Below are 23,844 nucleotides of genomic sequence, written 5' to 3'. Positions count from 1 at the left end.
TAGAGAGGGAGGGAGGAGGAGAAGCCACTGCTATTTAGAGAAATCACAAGTCTCTGCCTTTCTTCTCCATTTGCTTCCTACTGAGCCTTGGAGTTATACTGTCGGTTAGGAAGGAAAGTAAAGAATACTCATTCAGGCTTTAAAAGTTGACTCTGCTCTAGTCCACCTGTAAATTCAGCATAGTGACAGTAGGCCCAGGACTGCTTCCATCTCATGCAGTGGTTCTCACCTTCCTTATGCCATGACCCTTTAATACAGTTCATGTTGTGGTGACCCCCAACCATAAAATAATTTTTGTTGCTACTTCATAACTGTAATTTTGCTACTGTTATGTCTTAGGCGACCCCTGTGAAAGGGTTGTTCAACCCCCACAGGGGTCACGGCCCATTGGTTGAGAACCGCTGCTCTAATGCTTCATGGTTCATGATAGAGCAACAGTCATAGTTACTGCAGATAAAACATTGGCACATTGATCCCCCTTCCCTGCAAACACACAGGTTCTGGCCATAGGCTCGACAATGTTCCAACCCAGTGCCTCTGAATCTAAAGGGCGTCTCAGAGCGTTTTTACGACACCCTCATTAATAATAATAAAAACATTAACCAACGCTGTTATAAATATTCATTCATATGCAAGAGAATTCTAAATTCACAGAATATTTTTCCTGGAATAAACACGTATGGCTTTTGAATACAGGACACTAATGGAACTGTATTAAATAGACATTGCAGCGGAGCCTGGAGTGGCCAGGCTAGCATAATTTCTCATTAGATATCCATTAATTATAGGAAAAGTGCTGTTTCTAAAATGTTTGACAAGTGTGCCTGTGTTAATGATCTCCATCCTTTTCAATGACCTTTTTCATAAAGTCAGATTTTAATCCAAACTTAAGTCCATCTAATTGCTTATTGTAAAAGAATGGATTCCGAATTAATGAACAAAGATGCTCTTAAAAAAGGATGCAGAGACCCTCTTGTATTCAATGCCTATGGGAGCTGTTTCCCAGGCACCACTCAGAGGAAGAAGCAGGCCCAGGACATGTGATCTGTAGCCTGTGGCCAATATTTCACTGTATTTCAAGGGTCTCAAGTTCACAGATACAGAACTGGTCGTGCAGCAGGGAAGATGTCAGCAATTTCTGAGTTTCCTCCTTTTGGGGGTTCCATAGAGATAGTCACCATCTTGAATCCAGGAAGGGGACCAAGCTGGGAATGGAGAAAGTCTGCAGGCCCCCACACACCTGGATGGAAGGTGCTCTGTGCAGGTACCTGAGAAGCAGTCATAACATCTGCCCAGCTGCAGTACATCCTCCCCACGGAGCGCCCATCTGCAATCTAGACACAGAAGAGGACAGAATCGTTGACACACCGTGGTTTTCCTGTGGTGCGTCCCTGTGAGCAGTCCATGCACGTTCACGAGAAGCTACATGGAAGATCAGTCAACACTCCGTGAGTGGCCAGAGCAGCCATCACCAACCTTGCTCTTCTCCTGAGACAGGAGGGCGTCCCCCACCCCAAAGTGCAGAGTTACTCATGCCTTTTGCCTGCTGAGTGTCAGCTAAGCCCAGGACTACCTCCACCCGCATTCCTTGACCCTCCTCAATCCCAGCTGTTTTTCATGACTCCAACCCCACCCTCCCTCCGCCGCTCATTTCTCAAAACCAGGCTCACATACCACACTGCTAAGAAGGAGAGGAACGCGAGAACCACCACGACAGCCACGGAGCCCAGCCCAACGCCTACCATCTGCTGCAGCGCGAGCGGCGAATCTGCAGGACAGAACCACAGCCTGAGCACGGCACACGGCACCGCAGGCCGCAGCAGGCAAGTTCCTCTTGGAAGCACAAACACCTGTGTGCAATGTGCTACCGGGCACGGAAAAGATATTAGGGGCGGACTCTGCGTGTACAGAATTAAAAATGAAAACACCACCAAGCCATGGAATAAATGTAAGAAAGTGAAACCAAGCCCAAATTCTCATAGATGATTTGCTGGGTTGTCACTGTTGGAATATTATTTAATTTTTTGTATCCCTTTTTTTTTTTTTTTTAATCCTCACCCGAGGACATTTTTCCATTTTTTGTTCAGATAGAGCGGGAGGGAGAGAGAGGGAAACATCGATGTGAAGGGACACATCGAGTGGCTGCCACCCGCACGACCAACCAGGGCCGGGACAAACTGCATCCGAGGTACATGCCCTTAGCGGGAACCGAACCCGGGTCTCTCTGGACCGCAGGCCAGTGCTCCAACCGCTGAGCCAAACCGGCCAGGGCTGTATCCCCTTTTTACCAACACCCCAGGTATGTGCTTAGTGTGCCCTGTGGGTAACCCAGCACTGCCCTGGAGGAGCTGAAAACAGCAAAAGCAAAGATCTGTTATGGGGGCGGGGGAGAGGCTTGAGAGGAAAAACAGTGGCCCCTGAACTTGAGATCCTCATCACATAGGTGACTTGTTTTCCTGGCAGTGACTGAGGCACACTTGAGAATAATTCAAGCTACTGAACTTTTTCTTCATCTACTTGCACTGTCCAGGAGGGTAGCCACTAATCGCAAGGTGGCTATTTAAATTACTGTAATTAAAATTAAAATTCAGTTTCTTGACTATTTCAAACACTCAGTTCCAAGGACACGTTTCAAATGCCCAGTAGCCACATGTGGCTCGTGGCTGCCACACTGGACGGTGCAGCCTTGAAATCGTCCCGTCGTTGCAGAGTTCCGTCGGTGGCCACTGCCCTCCTCTCCACGGCCAGGTTAGAGCAGTTTGGTTCTGAGGAGACTCCCTGGCAGCTGCCACCAGCCAAAGCAGCCGTGGAACACACCGCTTGCTAAAGAACCCTGCGGGACTCATGCCCTCCAAACAGACAAAACAAAAAACCCTGCAAGACTCTTTATCTCAGCAAGTGTTGTCAAGAGACTTCTAGAAAAACATGGATTATATTGTTTGGCTACATTTAGTATTCAGACATAAAAGACCCTGACATTTTAAGAAACCATATTATAAAATGGAAGAAAGAGCTGTGGTTAAATTTGAGTTGGTGAAGAAAAAAATGGGGAAGTGATTTGTGGTGTCTTTTTTTTTTTGGTATGTGCTCCTAGCAGGAAACGAACCCGGGACGCTCCAACCGCTGAGCCAAGGCCAGGGCATGGGGGAGTGATCTGGATTATTAGATATTAAAACAGTACAGTATCAGCATAGGAATGGATACAGAGGAACAAAACAGAAAGCCTAGAAACAAACCCAAGTATCAAATAATTTCAGAACTTGAATACTGGAGTCAGATTGTCCAAGTCTGTATTTGAACACTACTGCTCCCTAACTGTGGGACTTTGGGCAAATTATTCAGCCATTCTGTGCCTCAGTTTCCCCACTGAGGGATGATATAATAAAATGGGAACAACAGCAGTATCTACTTTATAAGATTATTGTGAGAAATAAATCAGTTAATATATGTTAGAATAGTACCTGGCACAGAGTCAGCAGTAAGCAAATGTTAGCTATTGTTAACCATGGTTGCTATTGTTGTCTTGTTCCTGTTTCACATCACTGGGGAAATGATACACTATTAATAACTCGTGTTGAGAAAATTGATTAACCATTTAGAGTAAAGTACTTTTGATCAGAACAGCTTATAGTATATACCAAAATAAAATCCAGGTGGATTAAAGACTTTAAATTGAAACCTAAAAGAATTAGAACAAAATGTAAGTGATTATTTATCTAATGTTAAAGAAGGCAAGAATTTTCTAAGCATATTTATTAATGCAGAAACCTAACAATAAGAGAATGAGAGATCTGACCATATTCAAAAGCACGTGATTATGTATACCAAAACTACCATAAGCAAGCTTAAATGGAAAATAGGACACTGGGTAAAATATTTAGAATAATTAAACAGCAAGGGGTTAACACACAGGGAGTGTTATAGATTAATAAGGAAAACACAAACACCTAAAAGTAAAATGAACAAATTCCATGAAAAGGTAACTCACACATAAAACATGAATATAAATGACTGATGAAACTTTGATCAACTGCTCTCCTAGAATAAAATGCAAATTAAAACACTGAGATGTACTAAGTTCACTAGGGTTGTTTTTCTTTCTCACTCTCTCTCTCTTTTTTTTTTATCCTCACCTGCAGACATTTTTCCATTTTTTGTCCAGATAGAATGGGAGGGAGAGAGAGAGAGAAACATCGATGTGAAAGGGACATATCGAGTGGTTGCCACCTGCACGACCCAACCAGGGCCGGGGACAAACTGCAACCGAGGTACGTGCCCTTAGCGGGAACCGAACCCGGGTCTCTCTGGACCGCAGGCCGACGCTCTAACCACTGAGCCAAACCGGCCAGGGCGGGTTGTTTTTCTTTGAAGAGAAAATACAGCATTGGAGATGGTGCCGAGAAACTGGTACTTTATTTTACTACACTGCTGGTTTCATCCAACCTACCAGCATTCCTCTCAACTTTGGCTACCAATGTTTTCTCTACATTGTTTCCTCTCTAGTTTCATCCTCCACATATTTTAAATCCTTGATTGAAGAAAATGTTGAACTGAAGATGACTAGACAGTGACCCATGTCCTACATGTCCCTGGATTTGACATCAACTCATTAATAAGCAACCTTTGCACAGGCATCCCTCCAGTTTCTAAGGTTACACACAGTTCTCATGTCCCCACCTTGTACACAGGGCATTGTTAAGTGTTGGCTGAAGTCAGAATCTAGTATGTCCTTATATTTTCCTGACCAATCAGTGACTCTGTACAAGGCAAAGGAGAGCGATCTGACCTACTCTGCCCACAGCTCCCACGCCGACTGCCGGGAACTGCTGCTGCTTCTACCGGGGAGACACAGAGTCCTCTCTTGAAGATCTTGCCTGGCCTGACTTCAAGTCATCATCATCCATACTTTGCAAAATCTATCTCCATTGTACAAAGTTCCGTGTTCTTTGTTCATCTCCAGCCTTCTTGCTTTTCTCTTCTTCATCGAGATTTCTCAAAGGTCACTTGCAGTGGTTTATCCATTTCATTTGCAAATTGTATAAACCTGCTGGAATGTGCTCCATCCAGGTCAGAAGACTTGAACTTATGTAGAGCAGTTAGCTCTTCTCGTTTTTAAATATCCCCTCAAAAGCCAACAGGACAGAAGCAAAGGAGGAACTGAGGAACCTAACCTTCTCTTGACCATCCACAAACAGGACCCAACTATTCCTTGCTACAGATGAAAGTATTGGAAAATCACCTTTATTTATTCAGTGTAACATGACTTGGGTTTTGGCTTCGGGCATGATTCTTGCTGATAGAACAGTTCTTGATTATATGTCTCTTTATTTACTTGGTCTTCATACTCCGTGAAAATCTGAGCCAGTCCAATCAAGAGCACTCATGATGTAGCCACATGGACCTCTTTAGGGACTCCCCTATTAAATCCTTACTGAGAAAACTTAAAACTAGTCAGTTTGAATTACATTTCTTACAGTTTGCCATCCTCCCTTCCATGGTCTCATGCCATGAAATCATGCTTTTCTCCCCTCAAGCGCTTGCAGAATATTCTTTTAGAAACCCACGTGACTCGATCACGTGTTATATCCCAGATTCTCAGTGACTCATTCTTGGAGAAAGTAAATCCATTAGGCTTAAACTCCACCATTCTCCTCAAGATGGCTCCCTGAAGAGGTACAGTGCTTAGGAGGAATGATAGGACTTCTCTGGGCTTACCTTTAACCCTTTCATGAACGGAAATATCACAGATGCTGAAGAGCCAGTTAGAAAGGCCCTATTCCACTTTGCTGGTTTGGCTCAGTGGTTAAAAGCATCGGCCTGTAGACCAAAGAGTTGTGGGTTCAATTCCTAGTCAAGGGCATGCACCTGGGTTGCAGGTTTGATCCCTGGCCCAGGTCAAGGTCATGCAGGGGGCAACCAATCAATGTGTCTCTCTCACATTGATGTTTCTCTCTCTCCCTCCCTCCCTTCCATTCTATCTAAAAAAAAATCAATGAAAAAATATCCTCTGGTGAGGATTAACAAAAAAAGGAGAAGAAGGAGGAGGATGAGAAAGGCCCTATTCCTACTCTCAGACTTTATGATAGCTTGAGAATTTCCTATGGCTGTGGATGGTTTTTCATGAACTATCATTTCCTGAAAGTAAAAATTCTGTTCTCCAAAAGCTACACATAATTAGCACTGTGACTTCTCTTTAGTGTGTAAGATTTCTCTTGCTATTCTCACTTGTATTGCCCACAGAGTAGATGGCAAAGGAGGTCAAAGTAGAAAACTAATTTAAAGATAAGTAGCCTGTACCTCAAAAAGTTAAAAATTGAACTGCCATTTGACCCAGTGATCCCACTTCTAGGAATATACCCTAGGAAGCCTGAAACACCAATCAGAAAGAATATATGGACCCCTATGTTCATAGCAGCACTATTTACAATAGCTAAGATCTGGAAACAACCCAAGTGTCCATCAGTAGATGAATGGATAAAAAAGCTGTGGTACATATACACAATGAAGTACTATGCAGCTATAAGAAAGAAAGATCTCGCCCTGGCCAGTTTGGCTCAGCGGTTAGAGCGTCCGCCTGCGGTCCCGAGAGACCGGGTTCGGTTCCCGCTAAGGGCACGTACTTCGGTTGCAGTTTGTCCCCGGCCCTGGTTGGTCGTGCGGGTGGCAGCCACTCGATGTGTCCCTTTCACATCGATGTTTCCCTCTCTCTCTCTCTCTTCCTCTCTCTCCCTCCCACTCTGTCTGTACAAAAAATGGAAAAATGTCCTCGGATGAGGATTAAAAAAAAAAGAAAGAAAGATCTCTTATCCTTTGAGACGACATGGAGGGACCTGGAAAGTATTATGCTAAGCAAAACAAGCCAAGCAAAGAAAGACAAATATCACATGATCTCACTTATTTGTGGAATATAATGAATTAAACAAACTGATGAACAAAATTGACCCAGAGACATAGAGGTAGGGTACAGACTGACATACCTCAGAAGAGGAGGGGTTGGAGGGAAGAGATAAACCACAGAACTTAAATGCATGTACACATAACCAATGAACATAGACAACAAAGCTGGGGAAGGGGGTGGGGAGATGGGGAGGAGGGTGTCAATGGGGGAAAAAGGAGAAACATCTATAACAAAAATGAATTAATAAAAATAATTAAAATAAAATAAAATAAAAATAAGAATAAGTAGCCCAGCCCTGGCCAGTTTGGCTCAACAGTCAGAACGTCGGCCTGCAGACCAATGAGTCGCAGGTTTGACTCTGGTCAAGAGCATGTACCTCTGTTGTGGTTCATCCCCAGTCCGGTCATGCAAGAGGCAACCAGTCGATGTGGCTCTATCACATTGATGTTTTTCTCTGTCTCTCTCTCCCTTCCTCCCACTCTAGCTGATAATAAGTGGGAAAATATCGTCAGGTGAGGAATTAAAAAAATAAATAAAATAAAGATAAGTAGCCCGGCCGGTGTGGCTCAGTTATTGAGCAATGACCCATGCACCAAGAGGTTGCCGGTTCAGTTCCCGGTCAGGGCACATGCCCAGGTTGTGGGCCCAGCCCTGGTGGGGGTTGTGCAGGAGATGGCCAGTTGATGTTCTCTCTCATCGATATTTCTGTCTCTCTCTCCCTCTCACTTACTCTCTCTCTAAAATCAATAAAGAAAAAAAATTTCTTTTAAGATAAGCCTGATGAATCAGCAACATCATTGAATTCATCTTCTATTGCAGCTTCACAAAGTACCATAAACGTAGCAACTAGCACCCAAGTATTAGCTCACAGTTCTGTGGGTCAGAAGTTCAGGCACATTGTGACCAGATCCTCTGCTCAGGTCTTACAGGGCGGAAATCAAGATGTCAGATGGGCTGCACTTCCCTGTGGAGGGTCTGGGGCAGAATCTGCTTCCAAGCTCATTCAGATTATGGCCTAAATTCAGTTCTTTGCAGTTGTAGGACTGAGATCCCCATATTCTCTTTAGCTGCCAGCCAGCAGCTGCTCAGCTTCTACAGGCCACCCACCTTCCTGCCACGTGGTCCCCTCTCTCTTCAAAGCCAGCAGGAGAAATCCTTATGTCAAATCGACCTATCCTTTTGAATCTCCAGTTTCCCCTGTCTCTGACCTCTAGCCCCACTTAAAAGTCTTATGGGATTAGGACAGGTCCATCTGGACAATCTCCCTATTTGGGACCTTAATTACAACTTCAATTTTTTTCACAGCAACACCTACAATAGCCTTTAGATAAATGAGAGAAGTGGGTGTACAAGGGGCCAGGAATTTGTAAGGCCATCTTTCAACTCTGCCCACCACAGTTATGAAGGTTTTAAATGAGAGAGAGAGAGAGAGAGAGAGAGAGAATGCATAGGCATAGCACACATGTACAAATACATACACTCTAGGCTTATATCTTGATGTGAATCTTCTCTGGATTATTTCACTTGATAAGTTATGTCTCTATTATGCTTCATTTTTTTCATCAAACTGTACTTCTGGTTCCCTGGTAATCATTCAGCCCAATTCCATAAATTCTGATTAAGCACCTAATGTGTGCCAGGCCCTGCCCTCCCTCCAGAGTAGGAAATCTAGTTACAGAAGACAAGTGTACTCGCTCTAAAGTATGACAGAATGGCTAGAGAGAGGAAGAGATAGACATCTTGTCTAGTTGAGCAAATAAAAAAAGCTTCAGAAGCCTGGCCAGTGTGGCTCAGTGGTTGAACATTGACCCATGCACCAAAAGGTTGCCAGTTCGATCCCTGATCAGGGCACATGCCAGGTTGTGGCCCCAATCCCCAGTGGGCAGCATGCAGGAGGTGGCCAATCGATGTTCCTCTCATTGATGTTTCTATCTCTCTCTCCCTCTCCCTTCCTTTCTCTCTAAAATCAATAAAGGAAAAAAAAAAAAGCTTCAAGAAGGAGCTGGCACTTGATTTTAATCTTGAAAGACAGGTGGGACTGTAATAAGTAGAGGTTACTGGAAGGGCTCAGGGCAATCCAGGTGGAAGTAAGCAAGTAATCGTATGAGCAAAGACATTAAGGAGAGAAGGCAGGGGCCATATTTAGCAAGTAGCTGGTCTATGCGTGGAGAAGAATGAGAGATGCAATTAGAAAGGTGAGTTGGTGTCACACCGAGGCCTTGGAAACAAGATTAAAAAGTAATGGAGAACCATGGGAAAGTGTCAGGGTAAATAATAAAATCGATGCTGCAGTCTAGAAACACGAGTCCGGTGGTGGCATGCAGGCTGGAGTGAAAGGGAAATCCTGAACACTTGTGATGGGAGAGGAGACAGGAGGCTTTGCCAGTCATCCCCACTAGGAAGTGAACACAGAAATGAAAATCAGAGAGGCCTGCCCAACGTGCACAGTGCGGGAAGAAAGAGAAGTCACTGGCTTAGAGGCTTCTGCCTACAACTGAAAAATGTTCCCTAATTGCAATTTATTGTCATTTCACATATTTCAAATGATCCCACTTTGTGACTCAAGAAATCAGACTCATGGCACTTGGTGGCTGGAAGGGATCTTGGAGATCTCAGAAAGAGGCCACTGAGAACCAGCCAAGTTAAACATCATGTCAAAGATGCTCGGCTGATTACTAGCAGACCTTGGGCAAGGAAGCCCAGGCCTTCGCGTTTCCCATCAAACCAACTGCTGGTTCCCTGGTAACCATCACAAAACTCTTTTAGGTGTGATGTTTACCTTTTGCAATCTTTTTGATGTTCGCAATAGGTAAACATCATAATTCATGACTGGGCAAAGGCAAGGATGGGGCTTTTGCTTGGCATGAGTGAAATGGAACAATTTCTTCTTTTCACAGAAGAGATGAGGTTAGAGCACATCACAGGTTATGTACATAGAAAAACACATGCTAGAATTCCCTTCAGAATTTCAGCATAACCATGGGTGTTCTATTACCTCCAGAGCTTTCCAGTAGTTCTAATTCAAAGGTTCCAACTCACTCTCAGTGTTGTTTCTTAATATGAGAGTGAGGTAAAGGCCCTGCCAAACGCCACTCAGATATTTCCAAAGCAAAATCCTTCCTGTTTAACTTAATCACAGTAGAATGCAGCCAGCTCTTTGGCCATTTCTTCTATCCAGTTTGAGTGTTTGCCAATGACACCACACAATTGCTGAAAGCAGTAGAATCTGGAAGCTATCATTTCTGTGTCTGGCCAGGATACCTGCCCATCTCCATTCTTCGGCGCGGGGCGGGGGGGGGGGGGCACCTCTTTTCCTTGTGGCCACTCCATTCCTACCCTCCGAGTTTCAGGGAATGGACAGGCAGAAGTTCCCAGGGTTGGAATGGGCGGGTGCTTCTTGTGGCCTCCGTTACACTCCAAGGGAGGGAGCTAGCCTATCTGCACACGGAAGCACACAGCACACATCTCTGTGAAGAGGGTCCTCACTTATTATGCTGAATGAAATAAGTCAGACAAAGAAGGACACATACTTTATCATCTCCCGTATATGTAGAATCAAACGAAGCGGAACTCATCAAAACAGAGAATAGAACGGTAGTTGCCAGGGGGTGGGGGAAATGGGGAGATGTTGATGTAAGGGTACAAACTTTCAGTTATAAGATGAGCAAGTTCTGGGGATCTACTGCACAGCTTGGTGACTGTAGTCAACAATACTGTTTTATAAACTGGAAGTTGCTAGGAGAGTCTATCTAAAATGTCCTCTCTCTCTCCCCCTCACACACACACACACACACACACACACACACTCACATGTATATATATATATGGTCATTTTGTGAGATGATGGAGACAAGTAACCTTATTGGGGTAATCATTTCACAATAGCCATGTATATAAAATGGTCATATTACACACCTTAAAATTATACAATGTCACCCTGGCCAGTCTGGCTCAGCAGTTAGAGTATCGGCCTGAGGACCAAAGACTCATGGGTTCAGTTCTGGTCATGGGCATGTACCTCAGTTGCAGTTCAAACCCCGGCCTTGGTTGGGGTCGTGCAGGAAGCAGCCAATTGATGTGTCTCTCACACACCGATGTCTCTCTCTCTCTCCCTTTCCCCCTCCCACTCTCTCTGAAAAATAAATGGAAAAATGTCCTCGGGTGAGGATTTTAAGAAAATGTTTTTAATTAAAAAAGTATACGTTTCCCTGACCGGTTTGGCTCAGTGGTTAGAGCGTCAGCCTGTGGTCCAGAGAGACCTGGGTTCAGTTCCCGCTAAGGGCACGTACCTCGGTTGCAGTTTGTCCCCGGCCCTGGTTGGGTCGTGCAGGAGGCAGCCACTCGATGTGTCCCTTTCATGTGGATGTATCTCTCTATCTCTCTTCCTCTTTCTCCCTCCCCCTCTATCTGAACAAAAAATGTCCTCAGGTGAGGATAAAAAAAACAAAAAAAGTATACAATGTCATGCCCATTATGTACCTGTTCTATCTCAGGAAAGCTGGAAATAAGAGAGAGAAGCCCTCAATGTCTGGCCATCTGTAATCCAAGATGGCTGGCGGTCATGTTCTCCACCTTCCCAACTGAAAAACTAAGTCCTGTACCCTTGAAGTCAGTATGAGTAGAGATAAAAAGAGGGGAAGTAAGGTTAGGGGTTAAGCAGACAAATCTTCATTCCCCCAGTCCCGTTCAAACATTTCCTGCTAAGTACCCTCTACTGACAGGGCAACAAATCCCCCACTTTAAAGTGCCATCCACTGGCCCTACCGGTGTGGCTCAGTGGATGAGCATCAACCCATGCACCAGGAGGTCACTGGTTCGATTTCTGGTCACGGCACATGCCCAGATTGTGGGCCTGATCACCGGTGGGGGGGGAGGGGAGGCGTGCAGGACGCTGCCAATCAATGTTCTCTCTCATCTACGTTTCTCTCTCCCTCCTCTCCCTCTCTCTCTAAAATCAATAAAGCAAATTTAAAGTGCCATCCACCGGAATCCTCCTGGAGGCAAGGTTGTAGCAGCTCTTCCTTGCCAACCTGCCCACTGTTTTATGCTGCTCTGAAGGAAGGGGCAAGATGTAAGGGGCTCAGCTAATCCTGCAGGCAAAGGGTAGAATTCCTCAGGATGTTGTTAAGACTCAGAAACCGCCAGGAAAAGGTCCAGATTCAAAGGTCATAAACTTGACAAGATGTTTGGTATTAGTTACAGACTAATGGAATTCTGGGACTTAAATCCACTGGCTGGCTGGGAAGAAATGTACTGCCAAGGAATTCCCAGTCTGGCAAACAATGACCTGTCATTCCTCAATCCCTAAGGCAAGTCCCCTCACCCACCCACCCTGGATAGCTGTGCGCCGGAGGCAGGTTTAAACTGGGCAGCACTTGGTAGAGCTCCTCCTGGCTCATCTCTTAGGTCTGGCTCTGGAGGAAATGGACAAGACTACTCTCCCACCAGGCAGACCCAGGAAAAGACGAGGCAGCCCAACTGGCCAATCAAGTGACCCCTTTTGCAGCCAGGACAGGGGATCCTTGCTTTTCCTCCCCAGCATGAGTGCACAGTACTTTGTATTTTCCTCCTTTCTAAGTGCAAGTATGTATTGGTTTCCCTTCCATATTATACACTGTGGCCTGAGAATGGCTGAATTTGCCATTTAGTCACAGATTGCTCAGCGGATCATGAGGAGCACATCTGGATTTGATGGCGAGGAAAGGACCATGCCTGGGAAGCTTGGTCTTGGAGCTGGAGGTAATAACAGGCCCACCTTGAAGTTCTCTTTCTCTGGGATTCCATTTCTGGTTGTACGGAGGATCGTTCCATCTTCTTAATGGAGGGTGTCCTTCCTACTAGCGTATGTGCACATGCATGTATAGGCTAAGCAGCCACATGGCTGAAAGCAGTGACTGCTGCAGCTCTTTGTTTGGTATGCCAACATGTTTCCTGTGCCTCTTTCCCGAGGGGATCATGTCCTTCTCTGAATGCAACCCCAATGGGGTTGTCCATCACACTGACGTGCCCCCAACTGGCCATACGAGTAAACCCCAAACCCAAGGCAGGGTGGTCATAGTACCCCATCTGCTATTAACAGTGATCCATCCAACAGATAGTCACATGCCCCGGGAGAAAAACTTGGCCTGAATTGAGAAACTTCCTGTTCCTGCTGCAGTTGCTGGGGCAGCCGGTGCCCATCCCTCCCCACCACGGCTTATCGTCAAAGAACACGAGGCCAACTCACACTTAGAGCAGAGACCAGAGACAGAAAGGGAGAATCCCGCTCATGGTGTGAGGTCCCAAGCCCCAGTTCCTGGGGTCCTGAGGATGCTGGCCTTGTTGGAATTCCATAAGCTTCCAGCTCCCACCCCACCCCCCATTCCTTTTCAGTTTTTTGCTTAAGCTAATATAAGATGGGTTTCTGTCACCTGGGACAACTTTCAAAGTAATGTCATTAACATACACTTGATGCTGCAGATGGGACATAGAAACGAGGACAGCATTCTTAGGTAGAAAATGGCTTTACCTTTCACCTGAGCCCAAACTGCACAGGAGCACCTTCTCACCTATAAAGGAAAACACAGCGACACGTTTAACTAGGTGGCACATGCTGTCAGCTTAGTAGACGTTAGCTCTCCACGTTTCAGGGTTGTAGCTCTTAATTTGGACTGCAACAGTCTCACCTAGCTCAGCCATAGGACCACCAGGTATCCAGGGGACTGGCAAGGGACCCCAGGGATCACTTCTATCGTTTTCACAGATCTCAGAAAGCACACGCTACGGGCAAACAACGGCAACGGCGATACGTGTCAGTCTCCTTGCCAGCTCTGAGCAACTGGCACCGGCTGCCTAGTGAATGATGCTGAAGAGATTCTGAGGTCACATCCAGGCTCAGCGAGACATTGTGATGCATGTGACAGGCAAGGCTGTGAGAACTCCTGGCGTATAATAACACTTCCCCTGTCTAGATGATACTTATCTGGCCACCACGTTTACCCAAACTGTAGCCAAGAACCGGGAAGGAAGCAAAAAGAATATGTATGAAGAAAGCTCATCCATGGTAGAAGAGACCCACAAACCCATGGTAAGGAAATACCTTTTCTTCTCCCCTCTGTTATTGCATGCACATTTGTCTCTTAGGGATGCTGAGATTACTGTTTGTGATGAAACTCAGCAAAATATTCCCCAGAGGAAACTGAATAGCAGGGATGAGAGAAAGATCCCCCCAACTTCATGGAGATTTTCTCTCAAGTGTCAACCTTGGGCATTCAGGTTTTTACTCTATTTTTTTAAAATGATTATATATATATATTTACACTGAAAAATTCTTGGAAAAGCTTAAAATGGCCACAAGGTTTTGAATGTGACTAAATTTTGCCTGATGCTAAGGGCATCAAGTCCACCTACTGAAAGATAATATGCAAGAGTAACCAGTGAATGACATATTTCAAGACAGTGGAGAAGAAAAAAAAGACCACAAAGAGTAAGGCCGTTACTAGGGAACTGAGTGTATCAAAAGAGAGACATTGGCAGGGTCAGGTGAAGAAGGAAGCTCATTAAAATGAAGTACCTTGATGAGATTTGCATTTTATAAAACTCATCCTGGCAGTACTATGGAGAAAGAAGATAGGCAGAATTAGAGACAGAAAGATGAGTTAGAAAATTGATAACTGAGACATGAGATGTCAAAAGCTTGACAATGCTAATGACAAAAGGAAAGAATTTTAAACAGCATTAATGTGATAGAATTGACATAATTTGGTGATGGACTGGACAAGAAGATAAGAAAAAGGGATAAGACAAGAACTATCCCCAGATTTCTGACTTAGCAACTGGGAGCATGAAAATACTGTTTATTGGGACAGATATACAGAGTGGGGGGAAAGAATTGGAAAACTCACACTTCCTGATTGCAAATTTTACTTACAAAGGTATAGAATTAAAACATTGTGGTTCACCAGAAGAAAACAGAGAAAAAGCTTCATGAAATTGGATTTGGTAGTGATTTCTTAGAAATGACACCAAAGGCACGGGCAACAAAAGAAAAAACAAACACACTGCACTTCATCAAAATTAAGAATTTCTGTGCATCAAAGGACACTATCAACAGAGTAAAAATCCAACCTACAGAATGGAAGGAAAATATTGATAAATCATATATCTCGTAAGGGATTAATATCTAGAATATACAAAGAGAAATTCAACAATGAAGAAATAGTAACTCGATTAAAAAATTGCCCTGGCTGGTTTGGCTCAGCAGTTGGAGCGTTGGCCCGCAGATCAGAGAGTCCCGGGTTCGGTTCCGCTAAGGGCATGTACCTCGGTTGCAGTTTGTCCCTGCCCCAGTTGGGGTCGTGTGGGTGGCAACCACTTGATGTGTCTCTCTCACATTGATGTTTTCTCTCTCGCTCTCTTCCTCTCTCTTTCCCTCCTGCTCTATCTGAAGGTAAATGCAAAAATGTCATTGCGTGAGGATAAAAATAAAAAAAAAATGGGTAAAGGACTTAAGTAACCATTTTTCCAAAGAAAATATACAAATTGTCAAAAGCAGAAGAAAAGATGCTGAACGTCACTAATCATTAAGGAAATGCAAACCAAAACCACAAAGCAGCAGCCACCTCGCATCCATTAGAGTGGCCATTATCAAAACAGAAAGCAGCAAGTGTTGGAGAGGATGTGGGGAGAATGAAAGCCTTGTCAGCTCTCGGTGGGTCTGTAAAATGATGCAGCTGCTGCGGAAAATAGCATGGCAGTTCTTCAAAAATAATAAAAGTGAAATCTGATGCAACAATTCCACTTCTGGGTACATACCAAAATATTTTGAGAGCAGGGACTCAAAGAAATATTTGTACATCCACGTTCACAGCAGCATTATTCGTAATAGCCAAAAAATGAAAGCAACCCAAGTGACCATCCACAGATGAATGAATAAACAAAATGTGTGGTATATGATTATTCAGCCTTAAGAAGGAAGGACATTCTGACACATAGGACAACATGGATGAACCTTGAGGATGTTATTGTAAGTAAAATATGACAATCACAAAAAGACAAATACTATAGGATTCCATTTAGATGAGGCAATTACAATAGAAGGGTAATTGCCAGGTGGAGGTGATGGCATGCAGGGGGAAGGGGAGAGTTGTTTAATGGCTCTAGAGTTCATTTGTGCAAGATGAAGACAGTTCTGGGGACTGACTGCATGGCAGTTTAATTGTACTTAATGCTACTAAACTGCACACTTAAAAATTAAGGTGGTAAATTTTATTTTACCACAATTTAAAATAAATATTAAAGATAAATCACTAATGCTCTGGAATTAGTGGTGATTATTGCACAACCTGTGAATACACTAAAATACATAGTGTACATAGAATTGCACACTTTAAATGGGTAAATTAGATGGTATGTGAATTTTATCTCAGTAAAGCTGTTTAGAAAAGAAAAAAAAATAAACCACTACTGATTTTAATATGACTCTAGTACCAATAGATTTGTAACCCATGGGGGAAGTAACTGCAATCCAAATATGCAAGTCCACATATGTTTTTCAAAGCCCCTTCATCTCCTTTAGCATCCAGAAGAACAGGCACATGTTCTATTCAGCTATATGAAAAAGAGATAACAATGACATCACAGGAAAGTTTCCTGTAAATAGAATTTTTATCACAGCCTCCCACTTTATTCCCTCTGACATAGACTGGATGTTTGTCCCCCAAAATTCATCTGTTGAGTCCTAACCCCAATGGGATAATATTTGGGAGTAGGGCCTTTGAGAGGTAACTAAGTTTGGATGAGGGCATGAGGGTGGGGGCCAGGATTGGCATCCCCCTAAGGTGAGGAAGCCTGGCCAGAGCTCACTCCCCCTCCATCATATGAGGGCACGGCGAGAAGGCAGCTGTCAGCAAGCCAGGAGAGGGCCCTCCCCAGGGAACCAGACTGGCCTGCACCTTACCTTAGACTTCCCAGTCTCCAGAACTGTGCGGAACCTGTTGTTTAAACCACCCGGTCTATGGCACTGTGTAATGGCAGCCCAATCTGACTAATACACTCTTTCAGACCAAAGTCTCAAGCTGGAACAGCTGATCTCTGACGCCCTCTTAATTGTACTCAGAATGTATTGCCAGTGCTATGTCTGTGGCTAGAAATGCCAAATCAGGATCCCAGGTAGTTTTCCTGCAAGAAGGCCTTGTCTAAGTCCTAAACACTTTTTAGGAAACACCTTTTAAACAAGTTCAGGGCAATATATTCTGGGCTTTAACCTTCTAATTCTTAATTCCTACATTATTATCACCAAACCTCTTTGCTACTTGGACATAGTCTTAAAAGTAACCATTGATTTTATATCAAACATGATAATGGCACACTTGTGTCCTATACAGAATTTAATCGAGTATTTCAGTTTTAAATATGTGATGAACCTTATACTCAAAATGGCTCAAATCCATCAGTCAAGAGATGTTTCTATTAACATTAATATAATCTTTCCAGTTTCAATGCCCAATCCCTGTAAATTTACATGAGACTTATAGAATTCTCCTAGGCAATCATCACAATGTTTATCCAGAAGATCTTCCATCCCTGACTGACTGGTCCAGCTCTTGCAATTCTGCTTGTGCAGCGAATTATATTTCTTTATTATGTAATGAACATTCAGATCTATGTCTCATGGAAGAGCATAGCCTTTCGAAGGCCAGGGGAGAGGAGAGTGGGGCCTATGCAATAGCCACAGAAGTGATGAAAAGTGGGGCAGGACTGAGCTTAATCTGCCCCTCCCTCCTGCTTCCGGGAGAACGAGGGAGGCGGCAGCCTGGCAGGAGTACAGGGAAGTCACAGAGATCTAGAAATTCCTCTCCAACCAGGTCAACCCAAACGCAGATCCGATCAGGTCCCCCAGGAAGTTCAGACTATCACCCTCCACACCTGCCCGTCCTTTATCAAGGCAAAGTGCTCAACACATTCTTACGGTTATTACGTGCAGTGTCCATCTCAAGTACTGGAAAAACAAATACTCAGACTTTCAAATTTCATGTGAAGAAGAAAATAGAGCGTTCATAAGAGCTTTTAAAGAGATATACCTTATTCCATTCACTTGTGATTCGTAATATAATGCAATAATCCTTCCCTGTTTTCAAGGGTGCATTATAATATTTCCCGTAATACAGCCTGTCTCCAACAGTTATCTCCACGGCGTCATCGGGAACATCTCTGGCCAGCAGTTCTGCAGCCACGTATCCATCAGCCTCGGAAGCATTGCTAAAGAAGGAGGCAGCCCCTTCAGAATCACACGAGAACGTGCTTTGGCGGGCCAGGGGAACCACGAGCACCTGGTAAGAACTAGAAGGAAAAAGAAAAGGTCTATCAGACTCTTGCCTGGGGATTCACTCATTCATTAATTCATATTTATTGAGCACTTGCAATGACAGAAGCACTTTTCTGAGTGCTGGAGACACAACACTGGACAAAAAGGGAAGTCCTCGCCCACGCGGGATTTAGTCTGACAGCTCCAACAGTCAAGGAACTCCCGTCCTAACCCACGGTGTTGTTCCCAGGTGACGCTGGGTGTCTGCCCATGAATGCCAAGGCCATCCTCCTTAGCTGAGAGAGGTTGTTGAATGCATTGCCGCCCTGGGCATACGAGCCATCAAGTTGATCTAATCAGTGATTTTCACGTGGGCAAATGAAGCCCAGCTGTGGAAAGGGCTTAGCAGTCACATGGAGGCTGATTTCCCACAGAGTTAATGTAATAAGTCTGCAAAAAGGCTCCAGGAGATCACATGGTAACCGAACACGGAACTCATGTGATTTACATACTCTGCAGTTCTCAGGCTGATACCAAAATTCATGTGACATCAATGAGAAGCAAGGAGTGCAAGGTTACCATGGGTTAATCTACTCTGACAACATCCTGAAACAGCCAGGATGGCCCAATGTCATGCATGTATTGTGAAACCATTCCCTAACTGTGGACACAGAAACACATTAGCAATCAGGTGTCATTTTGTCATGTGTTTTCTTATTTATCTCCCTCAAATAGAAAACCTGTCAGTGAAAGGAAGTCTAAGAATAAAGTTTCCCTGAGAATGAATCATGCCTTCCTTTTTACCATCCCCTCAGCACATATCTCCTGCCTCTGGTGCAGTAATTGTTTGAACATCTGCTTTCTGGATCAGGCTTGATAGCAGGGATTTGAATGATTTACTCCATATCTTTGCAAGTCCTTACACAGGTCTTTGACTGTGATTGAATCCCCACTAATGTTTCCTGAGTTAAAATTTCAATAAAGAGAAAAAAACACGCAACTGCATCAGATATGATTAGGGTCATTTCCAAAACTCATTAAGCAACAATACTCTGTTTTACCAGGAAATGCACAATTCATTTATGCCCCATCTCCTGCTTGCTGAAGGCCCATGAGTCACTAGGTTAGGAACAGGGAGCCCTCCCCCACAGCAGGTGTGGGAATTGGAAAGTCTCCATTGCAAACATCAGAGGTGTCCCCAGGGCCCTGATTTCCACAATGTCTGGGTTCACTTACGGGCAAAGGGTTTTCTATGAAAGGGACAAAGGAAAGCCTAGAGGGCAATGAGTTGTCACCGTCACCACCAGCAAACATTTACTAAGCACCCACGGCCTATAAGGGAACACCTGTAACAACATACTTTCCTGGGGGCGTGAAGATTTCTCGGAGACTCATGACCTCAGGGAAGAAAGTGAATGTTGCCACAGCTCCTGTCCACAAGCATATCTTCAAGTCCCTCTCCTCTGTCCACGTAGGTGGCGGTGTTCAAGGGCAAAGTCAAAGCTCACCTGAACTATCTGACTCTGCAGTGCCCACCGAAGGCACTATTCACATGGCAGACAGCAGTCTCCCCAGACAGCACGGCTATAATCACCTGAGCTGCTTGACCGTGATACACATTTCTAGCCCCTAGCCCGGACCTATTGAATCAAAATCTCCAGGAGTTGACTCAGAATTCGCCTTGCTGATAAAGCAGCCCAGGTGACTTCTGATATCTGACAAGCACGGGAAACACCACCATTGTGCGAGCCCAGGGACAGGCCGCATCATCCACCCAAGATCACCAAGCTGAGGAAGAAAGCCTGGGTCCCAGAGCCCCTGCTCCTTACAGATCATGCACGAAGCAGACACATGCCTGCCTACACACTGCAAAGCTGCTACTCCAGCTCAACTCAGATACAACAGTCAGGCCCGGGCACCACCCCGCTGCCCTGCCGGTAATTAACCCCGGTGACGTTAGGGAAGCAGTTGTGGCTGTTTGGAACATGACTGTTGTGGAAGGACTTTTCTCCTCTTTCTCATCGCATGCATGACTCCCTTGCATGACTCACCGATAGCCACTTCCTCTTCTGGAGGTGCGGGCCTGCGCAAGTCACAAGGGTAGACTGTGGTTCGGCTTTTCGTTTTGCCTTACGTAATGATTTGGCCCAAATATCACATTTGCTCTCGCAAATTCTCTCAGGTAGTGATATCACAACTTCTGTTCTCTTTATAGCAACAGAAGTATACTGCATTCCAGTTGCTTGTCAGGAGTCGAGAAACAGAATGATTTAGTCAATAGCCATCTCTGGAAAGACTTTTGAGCACTTACTGAACTTAAACTAATGGAAAGACAGAAGAAGCCTAACTTCCATTATAAATGGACACACAGAGAATATCGCGATGTTCTTGTTTAGACTATCTCATGTTTAGTTCCACCTTGACTGCATGGAAGGGTCGTTGGACTGATGGGGTCAAGATAAGGCAATGTGGGCGAGGTCAAGGATGGCAAGGTGACTGTGGTTAGGTCAAGGATGGCAAGGTGACTGTGGTTAGGTCAAGGAAGGCAAGGTGACTGTCATCTCCTTGACTTATTCCTGTGAGCAAGTTGCTCATCTCTCCAGGCAAACCCCTATCTTCCCTTCTGAAGATAGGAATAATTCTGCCTTCATAATTCTACCATGACCTTTGTAAATAAAATGCTTAATTGAACACAATATAGAGCTCCAACTGAGGTCAATTATTCTGTCCTACAACTATCTGGGATTCCAGAAGCAGTCATTAACTATGTGATATTTTGTCCATAACTCTATACATGAATGAATTAAAAGAATTAGCCAAATGACCCTTTCAGAAGCCAGCCATCCATAATAAAGGAAAATATATTCTGGTTTTGGTAAGTGGAATGGTGCTCCGGACTCACTGTCACTACCAGATATCCATGGAGATGTGAGTACAAAGGATGACATGTCACAGACGCCCAACCAATGCTTGTCCAATGATCAAAGATATGGACTTAATTTCCCAAATGCTCGTCTCTGGTCCTTTAGAAGTCTCTCTGTTTGGAAGGGTGCCGGTTGAAATTAAGGTCCAGTCCATGCCCAACTATTCAAGTGCTGCCACCCCAAAAATTCCCAAACACTCCATGGGGATGAGCGGGCAGCCCTGGGGGAGGGGCGGCTACTGACCTCACAGGTCCGTTGTGCTCCTTGGCTCTCCTCAGTTTCAGGCGTGGCAGAGGCCCTCCCTGCACCGTGACAAAGTCTACTTCCGGAAGGGGGGGCTCTGAAACATGGTAAAAAGAAGAAAGCAGTGTGATCAGAATGAGCAAACGCCCGAAGAAAGTGGTCCTGTGGGGTCAGCAAAAGGAAAGGTTGCATGGAAGGAGGGATGAGCGTATTCAGACCCAGAAACAGGCGCAGGGGCGGGAGGGGAGAGAGACCGGCAGTCGCTCGGTGAGGTGGAACGGGAGTCCAGCTGGGCAGAGGCAGGCCACAAAGTGAGCGGTGTGGGTAGAGATCAGGTCTCAGGTCCTAGAAATAAGGAGAAGTCATTTCAAGATTCTTAGCACATGCACATTTTAGAAATACAATTTAGACAGCTCGTTGGAAGATGAGCCGGAAAAGAGCACACGTGTAGGTCATCCAAAACCTAGGTGAGAAGTGCCCGAGGTCTGAGGCACTGGGAATGGAGAGAGGGGACCGAGGGGGAGAGATGGAACAGAGTGTGGTGGAAGATAAGGCAGGGGAAGGAATCTGGGTTTGGGTTTTGGCAACTAAGTCAGTGGTGATGTCTTTCTTCGAGGTCTGGGGGCAGTTCACAAACAGCTCTCCACTAGACCTAAGTTTGAAGTGCTTGTGAAGCGTCCAGCAGGCAGTAGGAAATACATGAGAGGCTCTCGGCCTCTTAGCTAAGGTCACGGGTAGAAATGTAGGTCCAGAGCTTAGGAGCAACGCTGCGGTGGTGACATGGAGTCGCTCATCAGTAGGAGAGGCCAAGGTTACTCAGGGGGGCAGTATGAATGCATCTGAGAACAGAGGAGGGCCCAGAGCGAACCCCGGGCAATGCAGGCACCTAAGACCACGTGGAAGAGTGAGGAGAGATCCCTGCCGCTTCCGCTGAACGGTGCCAAGCCTGGGGTTTCTTCCAAAGCCGTCCAGTATGGTCACACGGATTGATGGATTAAACCTGCGACATTGCCAGGGACCCCAGGAGATCACTTAGAACAGCCCCTGCTTACAATCAAGGCCTCATGCAAATGTGCTGAAGGTCTCTGCCTGTTTCCAAGAGGCATCCAGAAAGAGAGTCCATACTGACCCTCCCCAGAGAGACCGTCGCTAGGTTCCTGCAGGAATGATGGGGGCCGTTGGAGAAGCCCCTGCCCCCTGCCCCAGGGGAATGTGCCCCTTCCTGTTTGAGACTTTCTGCCCCCAGCCCTTCCTGCCCTCACTGACATGCCCTTTCCTCTGTGGTATTTTGTTGTCACAGTGAAGTTAAGTAGTTATCACACATTTCCTGCTTTCAGCCCAGAGGGAGATTAACTTGTTCACTCTTTTAAATTATTCCTCTGTTTGCTCTTCTCTGAGATTAATAACTCTAGCTCCTCTAATCTCTTGGGTAACCTTTTAAAACCACTCCGTCTCACCGCCCTCGGTAAGAGCAGAAAAGAGTGCTCACTCAGCTCGGAGAAGGCGGACCTGCGGCCCAAGCGGGAGGGCATCGGCTGGGCCAGGCGCCTCGCCCCTGCTCCGCAGTTCTAGCTGTGCCCCTGCCATCCATCCGGTCGATTCCATCACTGTGTGGTTTCCACACTGTTTTCTTTCCTTCTTTCTTTCTTTCTTTCTTTCTTTCTTTCTTTCTTTCTTTCTTTCTTTCTTTCTTTCCTTTCTTTCTTTTCTTCCTTTCTTTTCTTCCTTTCTCTTTCTCTCTCTCTCTCTTTCTTTCTTGATTTTAAAGAGAGAGGAAGGGAGCGGGAGAGAGATAGAAACATCGATGAGAGAGAACATCGACTGGCCGCCTCCTGCATGCCCCCCAATGGGGATCGAGCCCACAACCTGGGCATGTGCCCTGACTCCGCACTGTTTTCTGCTCTGCCTGCTCAAGGCCTTCCCTGCCTAAGATTTTAAACAGTCTACTTCATCAGGCTTGTTCTTAGTCACATTTTTGAGGTGAAATAACCTTCTTTTCCAGCCATATTTACAGAGGTTCTGTTTCCCATCCCCCCAACTGTTGTCCTTGGCAGATCTGTTCTCCTCGCCGTTAGCCTCATGGCTGATTTAAACCAAATCAGACCCAAGGCCAGAAATGGATCGTGTGTGAGAAGGTAGTTCTTTCATCCTGGGTATGGAAGGCGGGGAAGACCCGGAAGGGAGACCCTCACTACCATTCCTAGGTGTTGACAACATCCCTCACCTCCTAGAAGCAAAGGAAAATACAGGGGCTGCCATGTCAAAAAACTTTAAAGACTGTGGAGAAAAGCAATGAAAGATAACTTGACCCGAAAAATATTAAATATGTTATAAAATTACAATGATTGAAATCATAAGGTATAAGCACAGGACAGGCAAAGGAATGGAAGAAGCTACAACAGTCTAAAAAGAGACCCAAATAACTGAAAAAACATTTTTTAAGTAAAAATAAATAAATAGACCTAAATAAATAAGTGAAAATATTGTGTGTGACA

General features: G+C 45.1%; 1 protein-coding gene across 6 annotated transcripts in view; it reads right to left on the bottom strand.

The window, feature by feature from the left end:
* Positions 1-320: 320 nt before the first annotated feature.
* The window catches only part of SUSD1 (sushi domain containing 1), a 147,511-nt gene continuing 123,987 nt past the window's right edge, over positions 321-23,844 (bottom strand). For 3 of the 6 annotated variants that reach the window (XM_036261797.1, XM_036261802.1, XM_036261800.1), the window contains exons 13-16: positions 21,350-21,446; positions 17,959-18,217; positions 13,407-13,446; positions 321-1,334 (exon numbers count right to left, since the gene is read on the bottom strand). In XM_036261797.1, coding sequence (XP_036117690.1) covers positions 1,129-1,334; positions 13,407-13,446; positions 17,959-18,217; positions 21,350-21,446 — 602 coding nt within the window. In that variant the 3' untranslated portion in view covers positions 321-1,128. Of the gene's footprint in view, positions 1,335-1,674; positions 1,769-13,406; positions 13,447-17,958; positions 18,218-21,349; positions 21,447-23,844 lie in introns of all 6 variants that reach the window. The other 3 variants (XM_036261801.1, XM_036261798.1, XM_036261796.1) reach the window with 3 other exon arrangements.

Source organism: Molossus molossus, unplaced genomic scaffold (assembly GCF_014108415.1).
Source record: "Molossus molossus isolate mMolMol1 unplaced genomic scaffold, mMolMol1.p scaffold_m16_p_14, whole genome shotgun sequence".
Classification (NCBI taxonomy): Eukaryota; Metazoa; Chordata; class Mammalia; order Chiroptera; family Molossidae; genus Molossus; species Molossus molossus.
This window is presented reverse-complemented; position numbering and strand designations above follow the sequence as displayed.